Source organism: Micromys minutus, assembly GCF_963924665.1.
Source record: "Micromys minutus genome assembly, chromosome: 1".
NCBI classification, from domain to species: Eukaryota; Metazoa; Chordata; class Mammalia; order Rodentia; family Muridae; genus Micromys; species Micromys minutus.
The window spans coordinates 221,076,141-221,095,189 of record NC_137969.1 but is presented as its reverse complement, the minus strand read 5'-3'; the positions used below and the strand labels follow the sequence as shown (position 1 = coordinate 221,095,189).

General features: G+C 43.6%; 1 protein-coding gene across 3 annotated transcripts in view; it reads left to right on the top strand.

The window, feature by feature from the left end:
* Positions 1-19,049, top strand: part of ESR2 (estrogen receptor 2) — a gene marked incomplete at both ends in the record, with an annotated part of 42,973 nt that overhangs the window by 19,574 nt on the left and 4,350 nt on the right. Inside the window, 4 exons of one of the 3 annotated variants that reach the window (XM_080937157.1) lie at positions 1,776-2,075; positions 5,613-5,751; positions 6,574-6,627; positions 12,038-12,171. In XM_080937157.1, coding sequence (XP_080793283.1) covers positions 1,776-2,075; positions 5,613-5,751; positions 6,574-6,627; positions 12,038-12,171 — 627 coding nt within the window. The remainder of the gene's footprint in view (positions 1-1,775; positions 2,076-5,612; positions 5,752-6,573; positions 6,628-12,037; positions 12,172-19,049) is intronic. The other 2 variants (XM_080937158.1, XM_080937159.1) reach the window with 2 other exon arrangements.

The following is a 19,049-nucleotide window of genomic DNA, read 5'->3' as shown; positions in this document are numbered from 1 at the left end:
CCTCTCCATTAAAGCTTCTTACAGCAGAAGCCACATGAGCAAGTTTAAATCTACGGAACAAGCCAGATACTGCATGCAATCTCTCAGTCAGCACAAACATTTTAATGGACATATGTTTTGTTTCAACAGATTGACTTCTTTGAGTTCATCACAAAGAAGCAATTGAATCTACCTTCAAGACGCATTTTCACTGTAATACTTAATAAAGAAATTCTAATATCACATGCTTACATCAACATGGAACATTTTAGTTTTTGTTTGTTTGTTTGTTTTTTGAGGGTTGGTTTCCTGCACTCTTTAGTCGAGGCTGGCCTGGAACTTACTATGTATCTCAGGTTGGCCTAGGATTTGTGACAATTCTCTATGCTTGGGTCCCAGGCCTGTTTCACCATGCCCAGAACAACACTGGATTTTAAAAATAGGTATTTTATTAATAAAACAGAATGCTTTATAGGCTGTGAACTTTGTTCATTATTGTGTGTGTGTGTGTGTGTGTGTGTGTGCACACACATGCGTGAGTTACAGCACATCCATGGAGATCAGACAATCTTTGGGAACCGGTTTTTCCTTGTTGTTTCGTTGGGACAGAGTCCTTCTTGTTTCTTTTTTCAGCACTGCACCTCTAGCCTTGTTGGCCTCTGGGCTCTGGGCAGCTCTCTTGTCTCTGTCCTCTAGCTTGCTGTAGGAGATCTGGGATTATATATGTGCACTACAGCTTCAGCTACTGCTTCTTCTTCCTCTTCTCCTTCCTCCTCCTCCTCCTCCTCCTCCTCTTCTTCATCATTATTATTATCATCATCATCATCATCTTCTTCTTCTTCTTCCTCCTCCTCTTCCTCCTCCTCCTCTTCCTCTTCCTCCTTTTTTTTTCTGAGACAGGGTCTCACTATATAACCCTTGCTGTCCTGGAACTCACTATGTAGAGCAGGCTGGTGTTACACTCAACAGCGATCCATTCACCTCTGCCTCCTGAGTGGTGGGATCAAAGGCATATGTCCCCATGCCTGGCATATAAAGCTTCATCTACTTGAATTTTGAGCATGAACTCAGGTCATTGAAGTCTTTGTGTGGCTGGTGTTGATACAGAGCCTTCTCTCCAGTCCAAGTGACATATTTTCAATGATAAAGAGCAGTCTATGAAATAGTGTATTTACTATGATTCTAACTTTGTTTGTAAATTATTTAAAAGCATAATAGAAAAAAATACTGAAAGAATTTATGACAAAATTAATATTTTTTTGTATTTTCCAGGCTTTTTCAGTTAATTTATTTGAAATAAATTTGTATACGTATATAAAAAGGAAAAACATACATGTATATAAATGTTTTTAAAGTGTTGTTAGCTGGAATATCAATGTTAAAGTCCTGACTTTTCCTCCTTTTCTACTAGAGGAAAATTCCTAACTTCCATATCTTGGGACTTGGGTTCTATCAGCATACTTTAGAAGAGAAACAGACTTCAGGAGCCAGTGATAACCTTGAAACAGAGCAGAAGTTCCCAAACACATTGTGCTGTTAATACACTCAGACAGTAGTTATCTTTCTCCATGGCCCACAGACTCCAAAATATAAGCTGGAATGATATCAGTGATGTTGACACTTCTCTCAACACAGCTGGGCTGAGAGTTGAACTCAGGACCTTGTGTGTGTGAGTCAAGCAAGCACTTAACCTGCTTACCTACACTGTCTGGCCCTCGTTGTTTTAGACTGGTCATCCAGTGAGTTGTATTCTTGGGCAGAGAAACCACAGGTTTGTCATCTGCTCTCCTCTTTAGGATCCAGGAGAGAAAGGTGTGGGTACCGTATAGTCCGAAGACAGAGAAGCTCCAGTGATCAGGTGCACTGCCTGAGCAAAACCAAGAGAAACAGTGGGCATGTGCCCCGGGTGAAGGAGCTGCTGCTGAGCACCTTGAGTCCAGAGCAACTGGTGCTCACCCTCTTGGAAGCTGAGCCACCCAACGTGCTAGTGAGCCGTCCCAGCATGCCCTTCACCGAGGCCTCCATGATGATGTCCCTCACTAAGCTGGCTGACAAGGAACTGGTGCACATGATTGGCTGGGCCAAGAAAATCCCTGGTAGGACTCTCTACATCCTGACTTGGTTCTATTCATTTGTAACAAGGCCTGTTGTTCACATTTTGGGGGGCAGTGAACTTCACCTGGAGTTAATAATCTGTTTGACACTTTGTTTTGTAACCTTTTTTTATAAGGTTTTTTTTTTTTTACATTCAATTTTAAATTTATGTATGAACACAGCTGCAGGTAACCAAGGAAGCCAGAGGTGTCAGATCCCCTGAAGCTGGTAGTATGCACTGTCCAGTGTGGCTGCCAGGAATTGAACTCAGCCTAGGTGCTGGGAATTGAACTGGGTCCTCTGCAAGAGCGGTGCATGCTCTTAACTGTTGAGCAAAATTAGTAATTTATAATGATGGTGGTTTTCTCCCTATCTTGACATATATAACGTGTCCTGGAAGGTTAGATTCTGTTTAGAATTCCCAGACTCTCAAGTTTTATATGAAAGGGTAATTCAGGAAGCATGGTATATAGATAACCTCTTTCTACATCTGACTTTCTTTACTTTTTACTCACAGATCCATCTTCCACACACTGTAACACTGGGTATATCCACATGTCCTATACAAGGCTGTTGCTTATCTCTCATGCCCAGGAGTGAGTGGTCTGGGACAGACTCTAAGGATGGACCTACCCAGGCTTTGGAACAGGACTTAGGATCACTTGGGCAAGTCTGGGGTCTTGGGGCCTGGTTAAAAGGTAGAAATGTGGACTTCATGTTCGTCCAGCTCTGGTCTCAGCTTTCAAGGAAGGGCATGGTTAGATTGGGACAAGGTGGAGCCAGTCTCAGTGCCAGGGTAAAAGGTGTGTCAGATGCTAAGAAGGAGTGTGCAAACTATCATTCCAATAGAGAAAGAAGCAGTAGTATATACAAATAGAGTAAATCAACAGTTGAAGCATTATGGATCAATAATCCAGTAAATCTTCATGCTATCAATATGGGCTCATGCAGAATATGTACTTTTTCATTCTATAAAGTGGTTATTTCCCCAGACCCCACCTACTCCTCAACTTATGATGGTTTAGCCCACAGTTCTTCACTGTGGGTGTGATGGTTTTCTCCTTCAGTATAAGATTCAAGAGATCACTTAAGCTATTCGATGATTCATTATAAAACAGGCCTAGTACTGAACAGATTTAACAAAAACAATTCTAAGCATGTTTAAGGTAGGCTAGGCTGAGTTATGATGGTGAATAGGTTAATTTTATTAAATGTAGTTTAATGATATGGTGAGTATTTGGTATTGTTATTATTACATGTGTATGCACATGTGATATGCGTATATGTGCATCTGTGTACCATGTGCATGTGTGGAGAGGGTCAGAGGACAGTCTTCAGGAAACAGTTCTTTTCTTCCACCACTGGTTTGAGGAATCAAAGTCACACCATCAGGCTTGTGTGAAAGCACTTTTACTGGCTGAGACAGCGCTGGCCCTACATCTTGTTGTTTTGAGATGAAAGGCTCAGGGTGAGCCATTCACTTATTTAACAACCATCCAATAAATCTAGATAGGTTCAGAGTCTCCCTCTCTCTGAATCGTAAGCCAGGCCAAGGTTCCCATGGTACAGTGGCAGCAGGGCAGAAGCTGTGTGTGGTTCAAATTGTGCAGATTCAGTGTTGAGCGGATGGATTAAGAGCTGTGGGAACCATGGCCCTGGTGCGAGGGTCTCTTGTGGCCTCTGTTGGCTGGGCCCCATTTCTTCTGAGCCTTCTGGAGTGATTCTGCTTCCAGCTTTGTTTTGTCCAGCGTCCCCACCTTTGCTGGAATCATTTCATTTTGTCTGCTGTTTCCCAGAGAAGGAAAACACCGAGGCGCTTTCCTCTAGTTTGTATTTCGAGTGTTTTCTAAACACCGTTTGCGGGATCTCCCAGGAAGAAGGGAACTTGACGCTGCTCACTATGAAAAGCGGCTTCTTGTCTGCTCTTCCCACCCCTCCCCCATCAGCCTTTCTTCAAGCCTAGTGTTCTGGGTTATGTAAGATTTGCATACGGTGTCTTACATATGACTGTGAGTGAGACTGGAAAGTGTACATGCATGAGGAACCTGAGCCAAACACAAGCATGTCACTCTGGGAAGGACTTGTCCATCTGTGTGCATGTGTGTGTGCACGTGCATGCACACGAGCAGTGAGCGAGCGTATTTATGTGTGTGTGTGTCTAGAGGCCAGGAGTCTGCCCCCTTCAGGCTCTCTCGCTGAACTCAGAGTTCACGGATTGGCTAGGCTGGCTGGCCAGTGAGCCCTGGAGACCTTTCTGTCTCTTCCCAGTGTTGACATTATGGGTGCAATGCTGCTGAGGGTCAAACTTGGGTCCTCATCATTTCCAGGCCAGACTTTCCTGACTGAGCCGTCTCTCCAGCTTTGGATCTGTCCATCTTTATGTTCATGCTCCAGTTTCTTCTCCATGGTGCACATTTACAGCTCCATTATCCAGAGGATTGAGCATCCGCGCTTTGACGCTGTAGGGATACTGGAGAGACGGTTAGAAGGAATCTTAGCTGTAGAAGATTCTCAGAAGGAGGCAAGAACGCTTCCATTTTTCCTACAAGAAAAACAGATTTGATGAGAGATTAAATTACCAGCTGGGGGAGGGTGGATAGGGATGTAGTTTAGTGACAGAATGTGTACCTGCCATGTTCAAGGCCGGGCTTTGCTCCCTAGCATTTACAAATACACACGAGTGCATGCACACACACATGAACACACTCACATCTTCACACAATTACTAGTTAGGAAGGATCTAAGTTGATGTTCGGAAGCAGAATCCTTTCATTCCCAGGCTGTGCCTTTGGCTACTGTGTTTATACTCACAGCTCCTCTTATTGCTGTGTGTTCTGGATGGCGTTCCTATGTCCTCGGCTTTATGCTAAAGACATTCACTCCCCTAGAGATTCTGGGTTTCGTTCCAGTTCTGTGGCTAATTCATGCCATGAGAGAATCAACTGCTTTTGGCTGTTGTCCTTGCTCTTTAGGATAAAATCATCTGAAGACAGCACCTCTAATCAGAACAGTCCCAACTCTGCATGGGAAATGTTACACAGTCAGAAGAACTATTTTAGTGGAAGCCTTGGCTATGTGCAGGGACAGACACTTCTCTCTGCTTACTATCCCCCATCATCTAGACCCCAGCTCTCCATCTTCCATCCTCCAAGCTGTGCACTGGGACAGGCAGGCAGCCTCTCTGATAGTCGAGATTTGACTTCCTCAGTAGGGCACAGGAGTTATGAGGACCACACAGCCATAGCTAACAAGCCTTGGCTCTGCCTTTGGGTCCTTCCTAGCATCCTTCTGGGAGAGCCAAGGCTCTTTAGAAATACTAAACAAAAGTTTGTTTTCTGAAGGGGTCGGAGGCTGGAAACTGCAGGTTGCACTGCCGAGGTTCCTTTAACCAACATTTAACTACCTCTTTGCAACACGTATTGGTTCCTTCCCTGTGTAGTTTGTGCCTCCTTGGCATTTAATAACTTGCCGTTCTGCCTTTCTAGAAATGGGTTGCTGAGGGGGAGGGAGGCGTGTTTAATGGATTCTTGTTTCCCCAGGCTTTGTGGAGCTCAGCCTGCTGGACCAAGTCCGGCTCTTGGAAAGCTGCTGGATGGAGGTGCTAATGGTGGGGCTGATGTGGCGCTCCATCGACCACCCGGGCAAGCTCATCTTTGCTCCAGACCTCGTTCTGGACAGGTGAGGGAAAAAAAATACTTTGTATTTCATCTCTGATCTGTTTAACTAAACAAAGCAGAATGGGAACAAAGTCCTAGGTGCTGCAATTAAATTCTCACACCCAAAGGGGCCCTTAGAGGATGATAACTCCATCCATTCCTTCACTGGGTCAAGAGCCCACGAAGAAGAGGGCATGGGTACCAGGATTTGTATCCCCAATCCAGCCAATCAGCTGCACATCAACAGTCCTGGGCTGTGGCAGGGAAGTGCATCCTGCAGGGTGTTGGCCACCGAGCACACAGTCAACATAGATTTTCCTTTTGCATTAAAAATTCTGTACTTACATTATATTCTTAAGTTGCCCCATAGTTGAATGACCAGTTACATCTCTGGACAGGCGATAGAAACTCTTTTGGTACTTCCCAATTTATTTTCCTGTGCAATAGCTTTAATACCAACAGTACCATTTATCTCTAATGGTGGTTTTGGAACATGTGGTGGGAGGGCTTTTTATTAAGGCCAGGGGAAAGTTGACAGACACTGGGACATGACAAATGTGTTAAACTTAGTTTTCTTTTGAAGACAGCACAGAGCAGGAACTTAACTTGGATTTAGATGAAATGTCTATAGAAGATAAACTGGAATAGCCAATGACAGCCAAGCTTTGCTGTAGGAGAAATGGAAAACTTTTGGCATACCTTTTGAGTGGTTTGGAAACTCTCCATGGGAAAAGTCCCAGTGTTGAATGTTCAGCGCATTAGCGTGTGCTGAGAGCAGGAAACCTGGTGCTGTGAACCTGAGTGCCCGCCCCAACTCTTGCATCATAATCCTGTTACACTGTAGGTCCTCAGAAGACCCTCTCTGGCACGTTGCGCAGATGAAGAGTGCTGCCCCAAGGTATCAGCATCCATTCTGCCTGTGGTCATGGATGACCCTGACAAAGAGCACTGTTCTGAGTAATGGAGGTGTTTTGGTGGAGAACAGACCCTGTGGGAAGAGCTGAAGCATGGGATGTGGCTTGAGCAGGAGCAAGCTCAGGTGGCGGACAAGAGGGGGAGGCTCTGGAAGGCCAGAGCAGTGGGGCAGGTACCAGACCCTTCAGTGACCCTTGGAATAGCTAACTTAGTGGCTGGTATGTGCCAGGTGCCATCCTAAGCACTCGATATGCGGCACCTTACTTGATCTTCCCAGAAGCCCTTCTGGAGGAAACAGCATTCACCACCCCAGTCCTTCTGGGAGGGAGCAGGGAAGTGACGTAATTGATTACAGCTGCAGGGTGGACGGTGATGGAGCACGTGGGGATCCGGTTCTAAAGCCCATACATGGGGCATACTGCCCCCATGAGAAAGAGAACTGGAAGGGAAAAGAGGAGGCAAAAGGCGAATTGATGTCATAATTTATTCTCTTGTCTTAGACCACAGCCCCAGGACCTACTCTGTTTTTACCCACCTCAGAAACCCACCACACCTACTGTCACCTCAAGATTGTCAGTCAAATGGAAAGGCCAAAACCCAGCCAGGACGTTGCCTCATTTGTTCATTCTGCTTCACAAACACACACACACACACACACACACACACACATGCACGCACGTACACATACAAATACATGCACACGCACGCACGCACATACTATGTCATCTGTTCTACCCATTGGTGTGCACTGGGGTTAAAATTACTTTACTTTTTGTTTCAGTTTCTAGATGGACACCAAATCTAGTGTCTCAGCAACTGAGTCACGGTGGAAAACATGTATGGATGTAAATTTAACGTTCCTGGTTGTATGGGTGTAAATTTAACGTTCCCCTCTCTCTGCACGGGTTCTTTAACCTCTAGAAGAATGTGTATGTGTTACTGTAAGGAACCCTGAGCCTCATGAATATTGTGCCTACCCTTAGATAGCTAATAAAAGACACAAAAAGCTGGGTTCGGTTGTGTGTGTCTGTGATTTGTGAAACGTATGCTGAGGCGAGAGAATCAGGAGTTCTAGCTAGCATAGACAAATCTGGTCTCAAACAAACAGACAAAAACCAAAGTTCTTCTTAAAAATTATTTCAGGAGGCTCACATTGGTCTTTGTGGCTATATATTTGTTTCTGTCACATAGCTTTAGTATATTTCAATGATACAGAAGAAGAGGTTTTAGGAGTTATGAATGTGTTTACATCGAGAAGACAGGTTTTTGGAGCACCTACTTTATTTCATTTTTAAAATTATATACTATTTTGTTCATTGGCATAGGAAACTGTGGTGTGTGGAGGCTGGAGGACAACTTGAGAGATTTGGTTCTCTCCTACCCTGTGAGTCCCGAGTGCAGACACGGGTTTGTCAGGCTTAGGGGCAGGCAGCTTTACAGGTGGGCTCACCTCAACAGCCCTTCATGGTTTCTGTTGATAGGTTTTTTGAATTATTATTAAAAATTGTGTATATACAGATGTTTTGCCTGCATGTACTTCCGGGTACCGTGCCATACCCAGTGCCGGTGGAGGCCAGAAGAGGGCATCAGATCCCCTGGAACTGGATTAAAGATGGTTGTGAGCTGCCATGAGTGTGCTGGGAATTGAACCTGGGTCCTCTGGAAGAGATGTTCTTAAAAGCAATCTCTCCACTGTATTCTTAAATATTACGGTTAGAACTGGAAGTGGAGTTCGGTGGTTAGGTGATTGAGGCTTTGGAATTTCATCCCCAGCATGATAAAACAAAACAAAATTAAGTTAAAAACCTCATATTGTTTTTAACACATTGACTTTGTGAAGTCTAGAATTTCAAGTCTAAGATTCAGTACATCTCATATAAGAAATCTATTTTTAAGCTGGGTGTGGTGACACATGCCTGTAATTTTATCCTCTGGAAAGTAAAGGTCAGGAGTTCAAGGTACGCCTTAGCTACGTAGTGAGCTTGAGGCTGGCCTCCACCACCCGAAATAATATCTCAAAAATACACACAAACATACATATATATATATATATATATATATATATATATATACACATACATATACACACAAATATATATACATATACACACAAACATATATATATGTACAAACACATATATCACACATTTTAACATAATAGGTAAATTAACATAAATAAATTACTTATTCAAAGTTGGGGAAAGAGGCCCTGTTATAAATGTTGGAGAACTTTCTTGCAAAGTGAATAAATAATTTCACAGTACTTGGAAGTAAACGACTTACAGATCGTCTTATGAGAGGCCCTTCACGTGGTGTTTCACCTTAAAACAAGCTCTAGGCACTTGCTTTAGGTTTTTGTTGTCATTTTGTTTTTACCTTTGGTGCTGGGCACAGAACTGAGAGCCTCAGGCTCACTGAGCAGATGCAGAGCTAAGCTTCTACCTGAGCCATTTGTTCTTACTGAGATGTCTACAGAAAATGAAACAAAACGGAAACCAAGAATGAGAGGAACACCTGATAGTTTCAGTTTATTTGTAGTAAGGTCGGGTTTTTTTTTTTTTTTTTTTTTTTTTTTTTTGTTTTGTTTGTTTGTTTTTGGAATCCACTAGAAACATAAATTAATGTGAAGATCTGTTTTAGAAGTCAAGCTTTTATTTGTTCTCAAATGTGTGTGTGGCTGGCAAGATGGCTCAGTAGATAGAGGAGCTTTTCATCAAGACTGATGACCTTAGTGTGACCCCTAAAACCCTTCTGGTGGTAGGAGAGATCTGCTTCTACATGCCCACAGTTGCACAGGCATACACATGCAGATGCACAGGCAAACACACACACACACACACACACAATGTAATTTAAATAAAAATGTATGCTGAAACTTCTTGTGGCAGCATCAATAGGAAACTGAACTGAGGAGGATGTTTAGAGCCACCCTAGGACCCACTGTGAACTCTGACAGAGCTCTAGGGACCCTGGAATTTTGAATGTCCTTCCAGGCTGCACGTGCATCCAGTTTTGATATGCTGAATGTTCTTAACGATCATAAGCTTTTATTCCTAAATCTCAATTTACCATTTTAGCCAATTATTTCACCTCAGCTAAGTACCTATGAAGCCTTTCCTATGTGAGCCACAAATGGTCCCTCACCCCCTGTCCAGTTGCCATACCTACTGGTGTGGAACCCACAGCCAGAGATGCAGGTAGAAAATGGACAACCCCAAAGCTATATATATATATATATATATATATATATATATATATATATATATATATATAATCAGAATAGTTTTTAATGGAAAAAGTAACCAAGTAAGACGTTTTTTCACATGTAATTCCTAATTTAATCCTTATTTGGCACTAATTCAAGGCATACTTCTAGAACTTTCCAATCACACGTCTCCATCTTTAACCTTTTAACCCTGTCCTAACATCTTATTCATAACTCGGTTTCAGTCTTTAGAAGTCCCTCCCCTCTTCATTCTATTCATCCCAAAGCACAAGGTTCTTAAGAGCCACTCAGGAGGAGACTTTGTGTCCCTCATATATTTCTAAAACTGTATTTGCTTTTTATAGCCTGTTATGTTATTAAAAATGTTTGAATCCTGCATAAACTGGTTGCCTGTCCCCACCTGCTAGAAAGGTGATGGTTCTTTAGGGTTGACCGTTTAGCCTGGAGCTTTTTCAGTAAGGTGTACCCCAATACCTAAACACCCCAGTTTTGGAAAATTAATTTTATTACAATTAAATGTTTTCAGTAAGGAAATAGAGGTATTTATGGACTTTCCTTTGGCATGGGTGGCAACTTCTGGAAAATACGATTGATTTCAGTTGAGTTGATTTATCCTTTTGGGAAGAGTGTGTGTGTGTGTGTGTGTGTGTGTGTGTGTGTGTGTGTGTGTGTGTGTGTGTTTGTGTGTGTGTGTGTAAGTGTATGAGTGTGTGTGTGCATGTATAAGTGTGTGTGTGTAAGTGTATGAGTGTGTGTGCATGTATAAGTGTGTGTGTGTGTGTGTGTGTGTGTGTGTGTGTGTATCTGAACACTGGAATGCAGTATCCCAATGAGCTGCTGTCACAGACAATTCTAACAGGCAGAATTGGTAGTATCAAGTCCTGTCAGGTCTTATGACTTCTGCGAAGGTTCTTTCCTGAAATCCCACACTCACTAGAAGTGACCTGACTTGGGTGAGAGGAGCCAGCGGAACAGTCAGGTTTCTTGTTTTGTTTTTTGGTTGTCGTTTTGCCTCCCTTTGTAGTCTCATAAGAGATTAAAAGCAGACCCCACAGGCCTGTGTGCCACAGGCTTTCAGGCGGACTTGTGGTGAAATCATCTAACTGCTAGTCAAGGGCCTCCAGGACTCTGCAAAGGAAGAGAACAGTTTTGGAGAGCAGTGAGGTCACCTAATGTGTACCTAGCTGGCATGAGGAGAAACCCGTGCTTTCTGGTTCATGTATAATAATTTATTTCAAAGGCAGATATAACAGTCCATTCCTTTAAGGCACACTTAAAAGGTTTGTCAAAAACATAAAACAAAACAAAAAACAAACTTTCAGGCTGGGTGGCGTGGCATACATCTGTAATTTCAGCATTTCTAAGGTGGAGGTAGGGAGAACAAAAGATGAAGGCCGACCAAGGCTACACAGCAAGACCCTGTCCCAACAAAACAACCACAGAAGACAAAACAGAAACAAACAAAAATTAAACAAAAAGCCCACATCAGCAAGTCAAAGTAGGAAATTGTCACCTGGCCCCACATCTGTCTGCTTTCCCTGACTAACCCACCCTAGATTGTAATTTCTTGGCGTGGCACTTTTGCTTTCTTCAAATGCTACTTAAATGTCCCCCAATTCCTAAATCAGTTTCTAAACTCAGCCCTACAACAGTAGGAAAGTTTGTGTTTCTTGAAAGACTTGGTTCCTGTCAGCCTCTCACCAGCGACTGCTGAGGGAGTGTGGGATCACCCTTGGTAAGAAGCTGAATCATTCATTTCCTGAGAGCCTGTTTGACATGACAGTTTGTATGTAAACCATGGAAGTGACAGGGTCTTCAAGGAATCTTTACGCACTGAGGTGGAAGGAACCATGTGTCCCCACTGCACACTTCTGGCTGAAACAGGGTTTAAGAGTTTTTAGGAGATGCCCTGTTTCTAATTCCCCTTCCCCTTCAGTGCTAAGGATTTAACCCACAGCCTTACAGATGCCAGGCAAGGGTTCTACCATTGAGCCCACACCCAAGCATAGTTTTCTCTATAAGGACACAGTTTTTCTCTTAGTGACTTCCTATGGCTAAGTGGTCTTACAATATAGTCAGAGGATGTACAAGATGGAACTTGAGAGGAAGGCTCTTGATGGCTGCCTAATGCTACGTGTGCCTTCAATTCCCAAATGACCTCTTGCAGGGATGAAGGGAAGTGCGTAGAAGGGATTCTGGAAATCTTTGACATGCTTCTGGCGACGACATCAAGGTTCCGTGAGTTAAAACTCCAGCACAAAGAGTATCTCTGTGTGAAGGCGATGATCCTCCTCAACTCCAGTGAGTAACCACGATAGTTAACGTTTGCTAACTTGAGCATAGATTATTCATTAGATGAGCTTCTGGCAGTGGATTTGAAAGGTGGCTCTGGCCACTTACTGAGAAAGAAAAGACCGACAGGAAGGTGGTGGTGAATGCCTTTAACTGTAGCACTTGGGAGGCAGAGGCAGACAGATTTCTGTGAGTTCAATGCCAGCCTGGTCATAAGTGACCAAGACAGCCAGGGCTACAATAGAGAAACCCTGTCTTGTGAACATTGGGGCGTTGGGGAGAGTAGTTTAAAGACAAACAAACTTTAAAGTATTTATCATCCAGGCTTTCTTCATACCAGACGCTCAGCACGATCGCCACGTATCATCTGTATTTAATGCTTTAGCTTCTATTTTTATACATATTCTATACACCGATTCATTTGTGCAGTAACAACACTCAGGCTACGGTCAAATGGCTTATGATATCAGGTGAGACAGCACGGTATGAAAAATCATGCTGCTGGTGCTGTTCTGAGATGTGCGGCTCTACAGAATGCAGGGGTGGAGATGCGGGGGAGACTGCGGGAGGGAACTGGGTAGCCACAGAAAGGCGCTCACAGGCAATGTCGGGGGACTGTCCCAGTGTAGAAGTGTATTTCAAAAAGAGACTGAGGCAAGAGTGTCCTTAAGGTAAAATGATCCCAAACAGACCTGGTGCGGCAGGGACAAGGGGAGGGGCTTGACTCCAGAGATGGGCGATCAGAACAGTGTCTGAGCTAAGTGGGTGTTTTGGCTTTCCTGGTTTTTCTAATATAAACAATATCTGGTGATGGGGAACAGCACTTAGACAGAAGAAAACCACACAAGGAAGATAAGAACAATCAACAGGAACATTCCTCTTTAAGGTGGCCACCACGATCTTGTGACTGTCCGTCCCAACTCCTCTCCCTCCTTCCCCTTCTCTCTGGTATCTACTGATTATTGATTCTAATACCAAAATCAGCGGATGCCATCTTATATAAAATGGAGTTATATCCACCTGTACCCCACGTGTAGCTTCTCATATACTTGACATCATCCTCGGGTTCCTTCTAATAGCTAACTCCGTGAGCTCGCCGTGTGGATGGCCGGTACTGTATTTAGAGAACAGTGACAGATATACGTGGCGCTTTTTAAGGTGATTTTTGATCAAACCCAGAGTTCTTCCCATGCTTGGTACGTGATCTGAGACTCTCAGTTATCCCCTTGGCCCCAATTCCATATAATAACAGAAGATTACTAAGTACAAAGCCCGAGTCCTGGCTTACGTTGGCGCATTTGCAGATGTGTGAGTTATTGTCTGTGGCTGTAAGAGATCCCAAATGCTTGCAGGGCGATTCTGCCAGCTCCCTGATAACTGGAAGGGGAGAACATAGGGCGCTGTCAGACAGTGGTGGGTCTAGAGTAGAAAGTGAGCTGGGCTGTGAAGCAGAAGGGTGGGGAGTGCTGAAGACAGCATCTGAAGGACGGGAGACCCTTAAGACAACCTTTGGGTGCTTCCTATTTGGGTTACCTCCTGACCTTACCTGCCTAACGAGGCACTTCTCTGACCCCCCCCTCCCATTTTGTTGCTATCCACCTTTTACAAAACTGTGAGAGAGCTCTACAGCCATCGTGGTTAAGGTCATGCAGGAACTGGCTAGCCAGGCATTTCTGTCTTTTCTTGTTTTCTTTTTTCTGGATTGTTTGCAGCAATTAAATTGAAAACAAAACAAAAACCAAAGCAAGGACTAACTTAGCCGACATTAGCTCATCTCCTTCACTAACAATCTGAACAGCAGGGGCAGGTAGGATTTGTGCTGGAGTGTTTGACAGGAAAGGGCTGCATGCAGCACCTCTGGCCTGCAGGTGGCGCTCTTTAAGGCTCTGGCTGAGCAATAAACTGCTCATGCTTCGAGGTGAGGGAGAAAAAAAACATTTCTGAGGTTCACATAGGCTGAGAAATACCTCACATTGTCACCATTCTGTTGGAAAACCTTGTAACATCTTGGACATTGGATAGAATATTGAGAAAGCTGTTGTCATAGTAATGGGGTAAGGTTAGCCCAGGACCCTAGGCTATCAAATAAAACAGAAACAAGTCAGATTATCAAAATATTGTGAAATCTTTTAACTACAGTCTAGCATAAAGCTCAAGACTACTGGAAGAATTCTCATTCTCTTATGGTCAAAGCCTATGATTCAGTCTTTTGTACTCTAAGAAATCTAAGAAAGGGCTCAGGGATGTAGATCAGTTGGAAGGGTACTGGCCTAGCATGTTGAAGACTGTGACTTTGAGCACCCACACCACTCAGAAGCAATGAAAAAAAAAAAAGCAACGGTAACAAAAAAGAACATAAAGCGAGCCAGGGCCCAAAGGTAAATTTCACAATACTTAAAATAACTAATTGAAAATTATTGTGTGAAGAAGAAAAGATGGTCTCCAGTAGGAGAAAAGCCACTCAATCTGAACAATGACCAATCGAAGATGAAAGAGAGAGTGGACAGTCATTAAAACACTTGCTGCCTTTTGTATAGATAGAAGTGGGCACAGGGCAAGGCAGGACTCAGAGAGCCTGAATCGGCCCCAAACGAACTTCGAGGACATGTAAACTGTCCCAGAAGGGAAGTTAGCAGGTGTGCAAACAGTAGTGAGTGACCAGCAACTGAGTGAAGCAACTTTGCTCACTCAGAAATCACACAGGAGAAAGTTTGTAAAGAAACACAGACGAAGATGTTCTAGACTTCCTGAGAACTGTCAGCACAGTCTCCGAGAAGCTCAATTAAATCCCCGAGCAAGAAGCATAAAGATGGCCACAGCAAGGACGGGTCGTCATCAAACTGCTTTAAGCCAACAGAAAAGAATTTCTTTCTTTCCTTGCTATGTACTTCAAGCTCGTGATCCCCCTGCCTCAGCTTTCTGAGCAGTGCATTGCCATGCCTATGTCTGGCTCTATTGCCCAGACTGGCTCAAGCCATCCATGTGTGCCAGTGTTTGATGTAACTGGGAATTTCAGACACCCACACCCAGAGCAGAAAAATGGCAAAGAGAAGCTGGGGGAGGGGATGGGGGAGATAGCTATGTATACAAAGGAACAAAAATAAAGATGATGGTGCATTTCTGATTTGAAATCCAAGTCAAGAAACAGAGCTGGGAGCTGCAGAGCTGGATCAGTCACTAAGAGAGCCTGCTGCTTTTGCAGAGGGCTTCTGCTTGGTACCCAGGATCCACATGGAGTTGCTCACAGACACCTGTAACTCCAGCTCCAGGGGATCTGACACCCTCTTTTGGCCTCCACAGGTACCTGCCTTCATCTGCACACACATGCATGTCCAATGTTTTTAAAGCTTAAAGAGAGAGAGAGAGAGAGAGAGAGAGAGATAAATAGCATCTTTAGAAACAATGTTACTCTAGAATTCTTTATACTTTCAGAACCAAAGGTAAAATAAAAGTATTTCCAGACATAGAAAACTGAAAGGTTGAAACCTAGGAGAAGTGCAGTATACGAAACACTAATGGTAGGGCTGGAGAGAGGGCTCAGGAGTTAGAGTATACTGTTCTTGCTGAGGACATAGGTACAGTTGCCAATAGCCAAGTCAGGGTGCTCACAACTGCCTGAACCTCTATCTTCTGGGAGCTGATGCTTTTTTCTGGCCTCCAAGGGCACATGCACATATGCCCACCATAATAGAAAGCAAGTAAATCTTAAAAGAAATAATAACATATTCTTCAAAAGGTAAAAAAACCAATTCTACGGAAAAAGCATGGAAACATATCTGCATAAAGAACATCCTTAAATGGAAGTCAGCTGAGTAAAAGTGTTTTCTTACTGTCTAATCTCATACATCCTAATCTCAAAGCTAATCAATTGTGTCTGAAACCAGAAACAAACTGGCCAACCCCAAAGAACCCCATAAAAACCCCCAAAGAATTGAGGGTTTGTTAAAAGTAAAGTGCATAGCAAGTATACCAGTGTCAACATGGTTGGTGGCCAAGTCACAGTTTGCCAAAGCGATGTTCAAGGCCAGCCTGGTCTACAGAATGAGTTCAGGGATACACAGAGAAGCCCTGTCTCAAAAAAAAAAAAAAAAAAAAAGATAAAGAAAAAACCCATGTGAGCACTGAGCTGATAACCTATGTCAAATAAGGTGACAGCCTTGTCACTTCTGAATTCGAAACCCACATTCTCTCAGAACTAGGGTCTAACTCTAGGAGACAGAGCGGAATAAGCCTGTAAATAGCATCATTCTTCTTAAACAGCTTAAATTAGGGACAGGGAGCTGGATATGGTGATGCTTGCCAGCACTCGGGAGACAACAGCAGGAGTGTCAGGAGTTCAAGGTCCTCCTTGGCTTCAGAGAGAGTCTGAGGCCAGGCTGGATTACACATTGTCTCAAACAAACAACAACAAACAGTTGTTACATTAGCAACAAACCTATTCATTTAAACAATTTTAAGGTTTCCAAAGAACAAAACATTTTATTAACTGAAATAATTGTAAGATTAAACCCAGGCTATTTTATTTTGCTTGAGAGCAGCATACACATTTCCCTTTATTCTTCAAAGCCAGAAAGAAATTATATGATCATATTATAGGATTTTAAAAATAAAGCACTCCAGACTTTCTGAGTTATTTCCCTCCAGCTGAGCAAAGCTTGGGTTTTCCTTTATCTTTGAACATGTAGGTTCAAATCTTGGCAGTTTTGCCTCCAGAATGCCAGGTGGGCTAGAGAGAAGAACACACAACTGTTTCCAGGAAAGAGCAGGTCTGTTGTGTCCTTGAGTGACTCTCTGTGCCACACATATGGACATAGTGCCAAGAGCCCCTCCCCCCTCTTCCCTCTTTATTAGGTCTCTTTAGTTTTATGAAAAGTAATTTAGGTTTGGTTTTTTAACAATGAATCATTGTGTTTCTATTTTTAGGGGTGGAGGAGATTTTTTTCTTCCTATATATCTGATTATTTGACAGGGCTTTGGTCTTGTCCTTTGCCCCTGTTGAAGGCCTGCCATTTAGCAATTAGAGTGTACCCACGTGCTATGCCAGTGAGCAAGTGTATGGGTGACCAAAGTCTGGATGTTATTCCTGACTTGAGAGAGGTACAGGAAAGCAGGTATTTTGGGATGATTTTAAATTAGTTTCAGACATTTTATATAGACATTCCTCCTTATAAAGACTTAACACAGAAGGTGCCCGTTTAAAGGTGTGCCTCCTTTTCCCAAACTCATGGATCACAATGGCTCCAGGCTCCGTCTGGGACCGTGCTGCCTCTAAGCATGTAGAAGGCCCGGGGTCTGCCCCTCTACCCTTGAGGATTGTGCTGGTTCACAGAGAAGGGCAACTGATTCCGAGCCATGCTCTTTGAAGGGAGTTATACACTGCCGGTGGGTATTTCTGCTACTGTAATTTTGGTTTTGAAGGTTATGTTAAAGACAACTTTATTAATAAGAGAATACCACAATCCACCCATTTCAAGTATATATATAATTCAAGCTCAGTGTGGTGGTATGCATCTGTAATCCTAGTACGCAGGAGAACCATGAGTTTGAGGCCAGGCTGGGGTGTAGAGGAAGTTCTAGGCCAGCCTGGCCTACATGGCAAGACCTTGTGCTAAATCAGAAGTACACAGTTCAGTTTGTGTTCGTCTGTCCAGTTTGTATTATTACCACAATCAAGTTTAACTACTGCCACTCCCCAGGAGATCCAGTACTTCTTAGCTATCAGCCTCCACTCCCTACTACATGGTTTCTTATTGATGCTGCCAGGTACCCTACAAGACGCATCTAAGGGAGGCAAGGTGATGGGAAGCTTCTGGTCATAACTGCGGGAGGCTCATACATCTTTGGTTAGGAAACAGATAGGGAGTTCTGGTTGGTGTTCAGCTGATGGGACTCTGGTTCATGGCATGGGGCTAGGTCTTCCTCAGTTAATCCTCTCTGGGGAAGCCCTCTTAGACATGCCCAGAACTGTGCCTCATCAATGCCCTGGGTTCCTTCATCCACTTAAGTTGATAATTACAATTATCCACCACACCCACCCTTCCTTCCCCGCAAGATAACTGCCTATCTGTTTTATCTCCATGGATGTGTCTGTTCTAGAGCTGATTTCAAATGGGAGAATGAAAAGGGGATCTAAGTAGGGCTGTAGCTCAATCCTTGATGTGTCTATAATCTCAGCATGGAGGAATAACAGAAGGGTCAGGAAGCCAAGGTCAGCTTCAGCTATGTAGGGAATTTGAAGCCAACTTCATGGGCTATACCCTATGTTGAAAAAGTGTGGTCTTTTGTGACTGACTTATCTCAGCATAATATAGAGGGTCTCTCTATGTATCCCTGGCTATCTTAAAACTTGCTATGTCAGCGGGCTAGCCTAAAACAGAGTTCCACCTGCCTTCACCTCTCAAGTGCTCAGCTCAAAAGTCTCTACATTTTCAAAGTAACGCTTTCCTCTGTATGCACTTACACAATACACACAAAAATCTTGGTTATGATCATGTGACTGCCTAAGAATATACAAAAAAAGTGAACCTGTGCAAATCCAGTCTAGTTCTTTCTGTAGATAAATGTGTCCTCTGTGCCAGATGATAATAGGCGGTGATAGGAATTTGGTGACACATGGCAGGGTCTGTGTCCTCAAGTGCTGTGCTGGCTTTGATGAAGGTGGAAGGGTAGCTACAAGGATGTGGAAGGACAGGGCACATTTCCTGCATTCGGAGGAAAAAAAAAAACTTAAGCTGGATGTAGGCTGGGGCTCAGGAGAAACTGCCAGAAGGAAGTTCATGACCAGGAGATCTAAAGGAGGAATGGGTATAAATAGGGAGGCAGGATGGAGAAGGAGGAGGGCTTCCTATACAGAATACAGAGAATGCTCAGTCTGCCAGCGGTGCGGG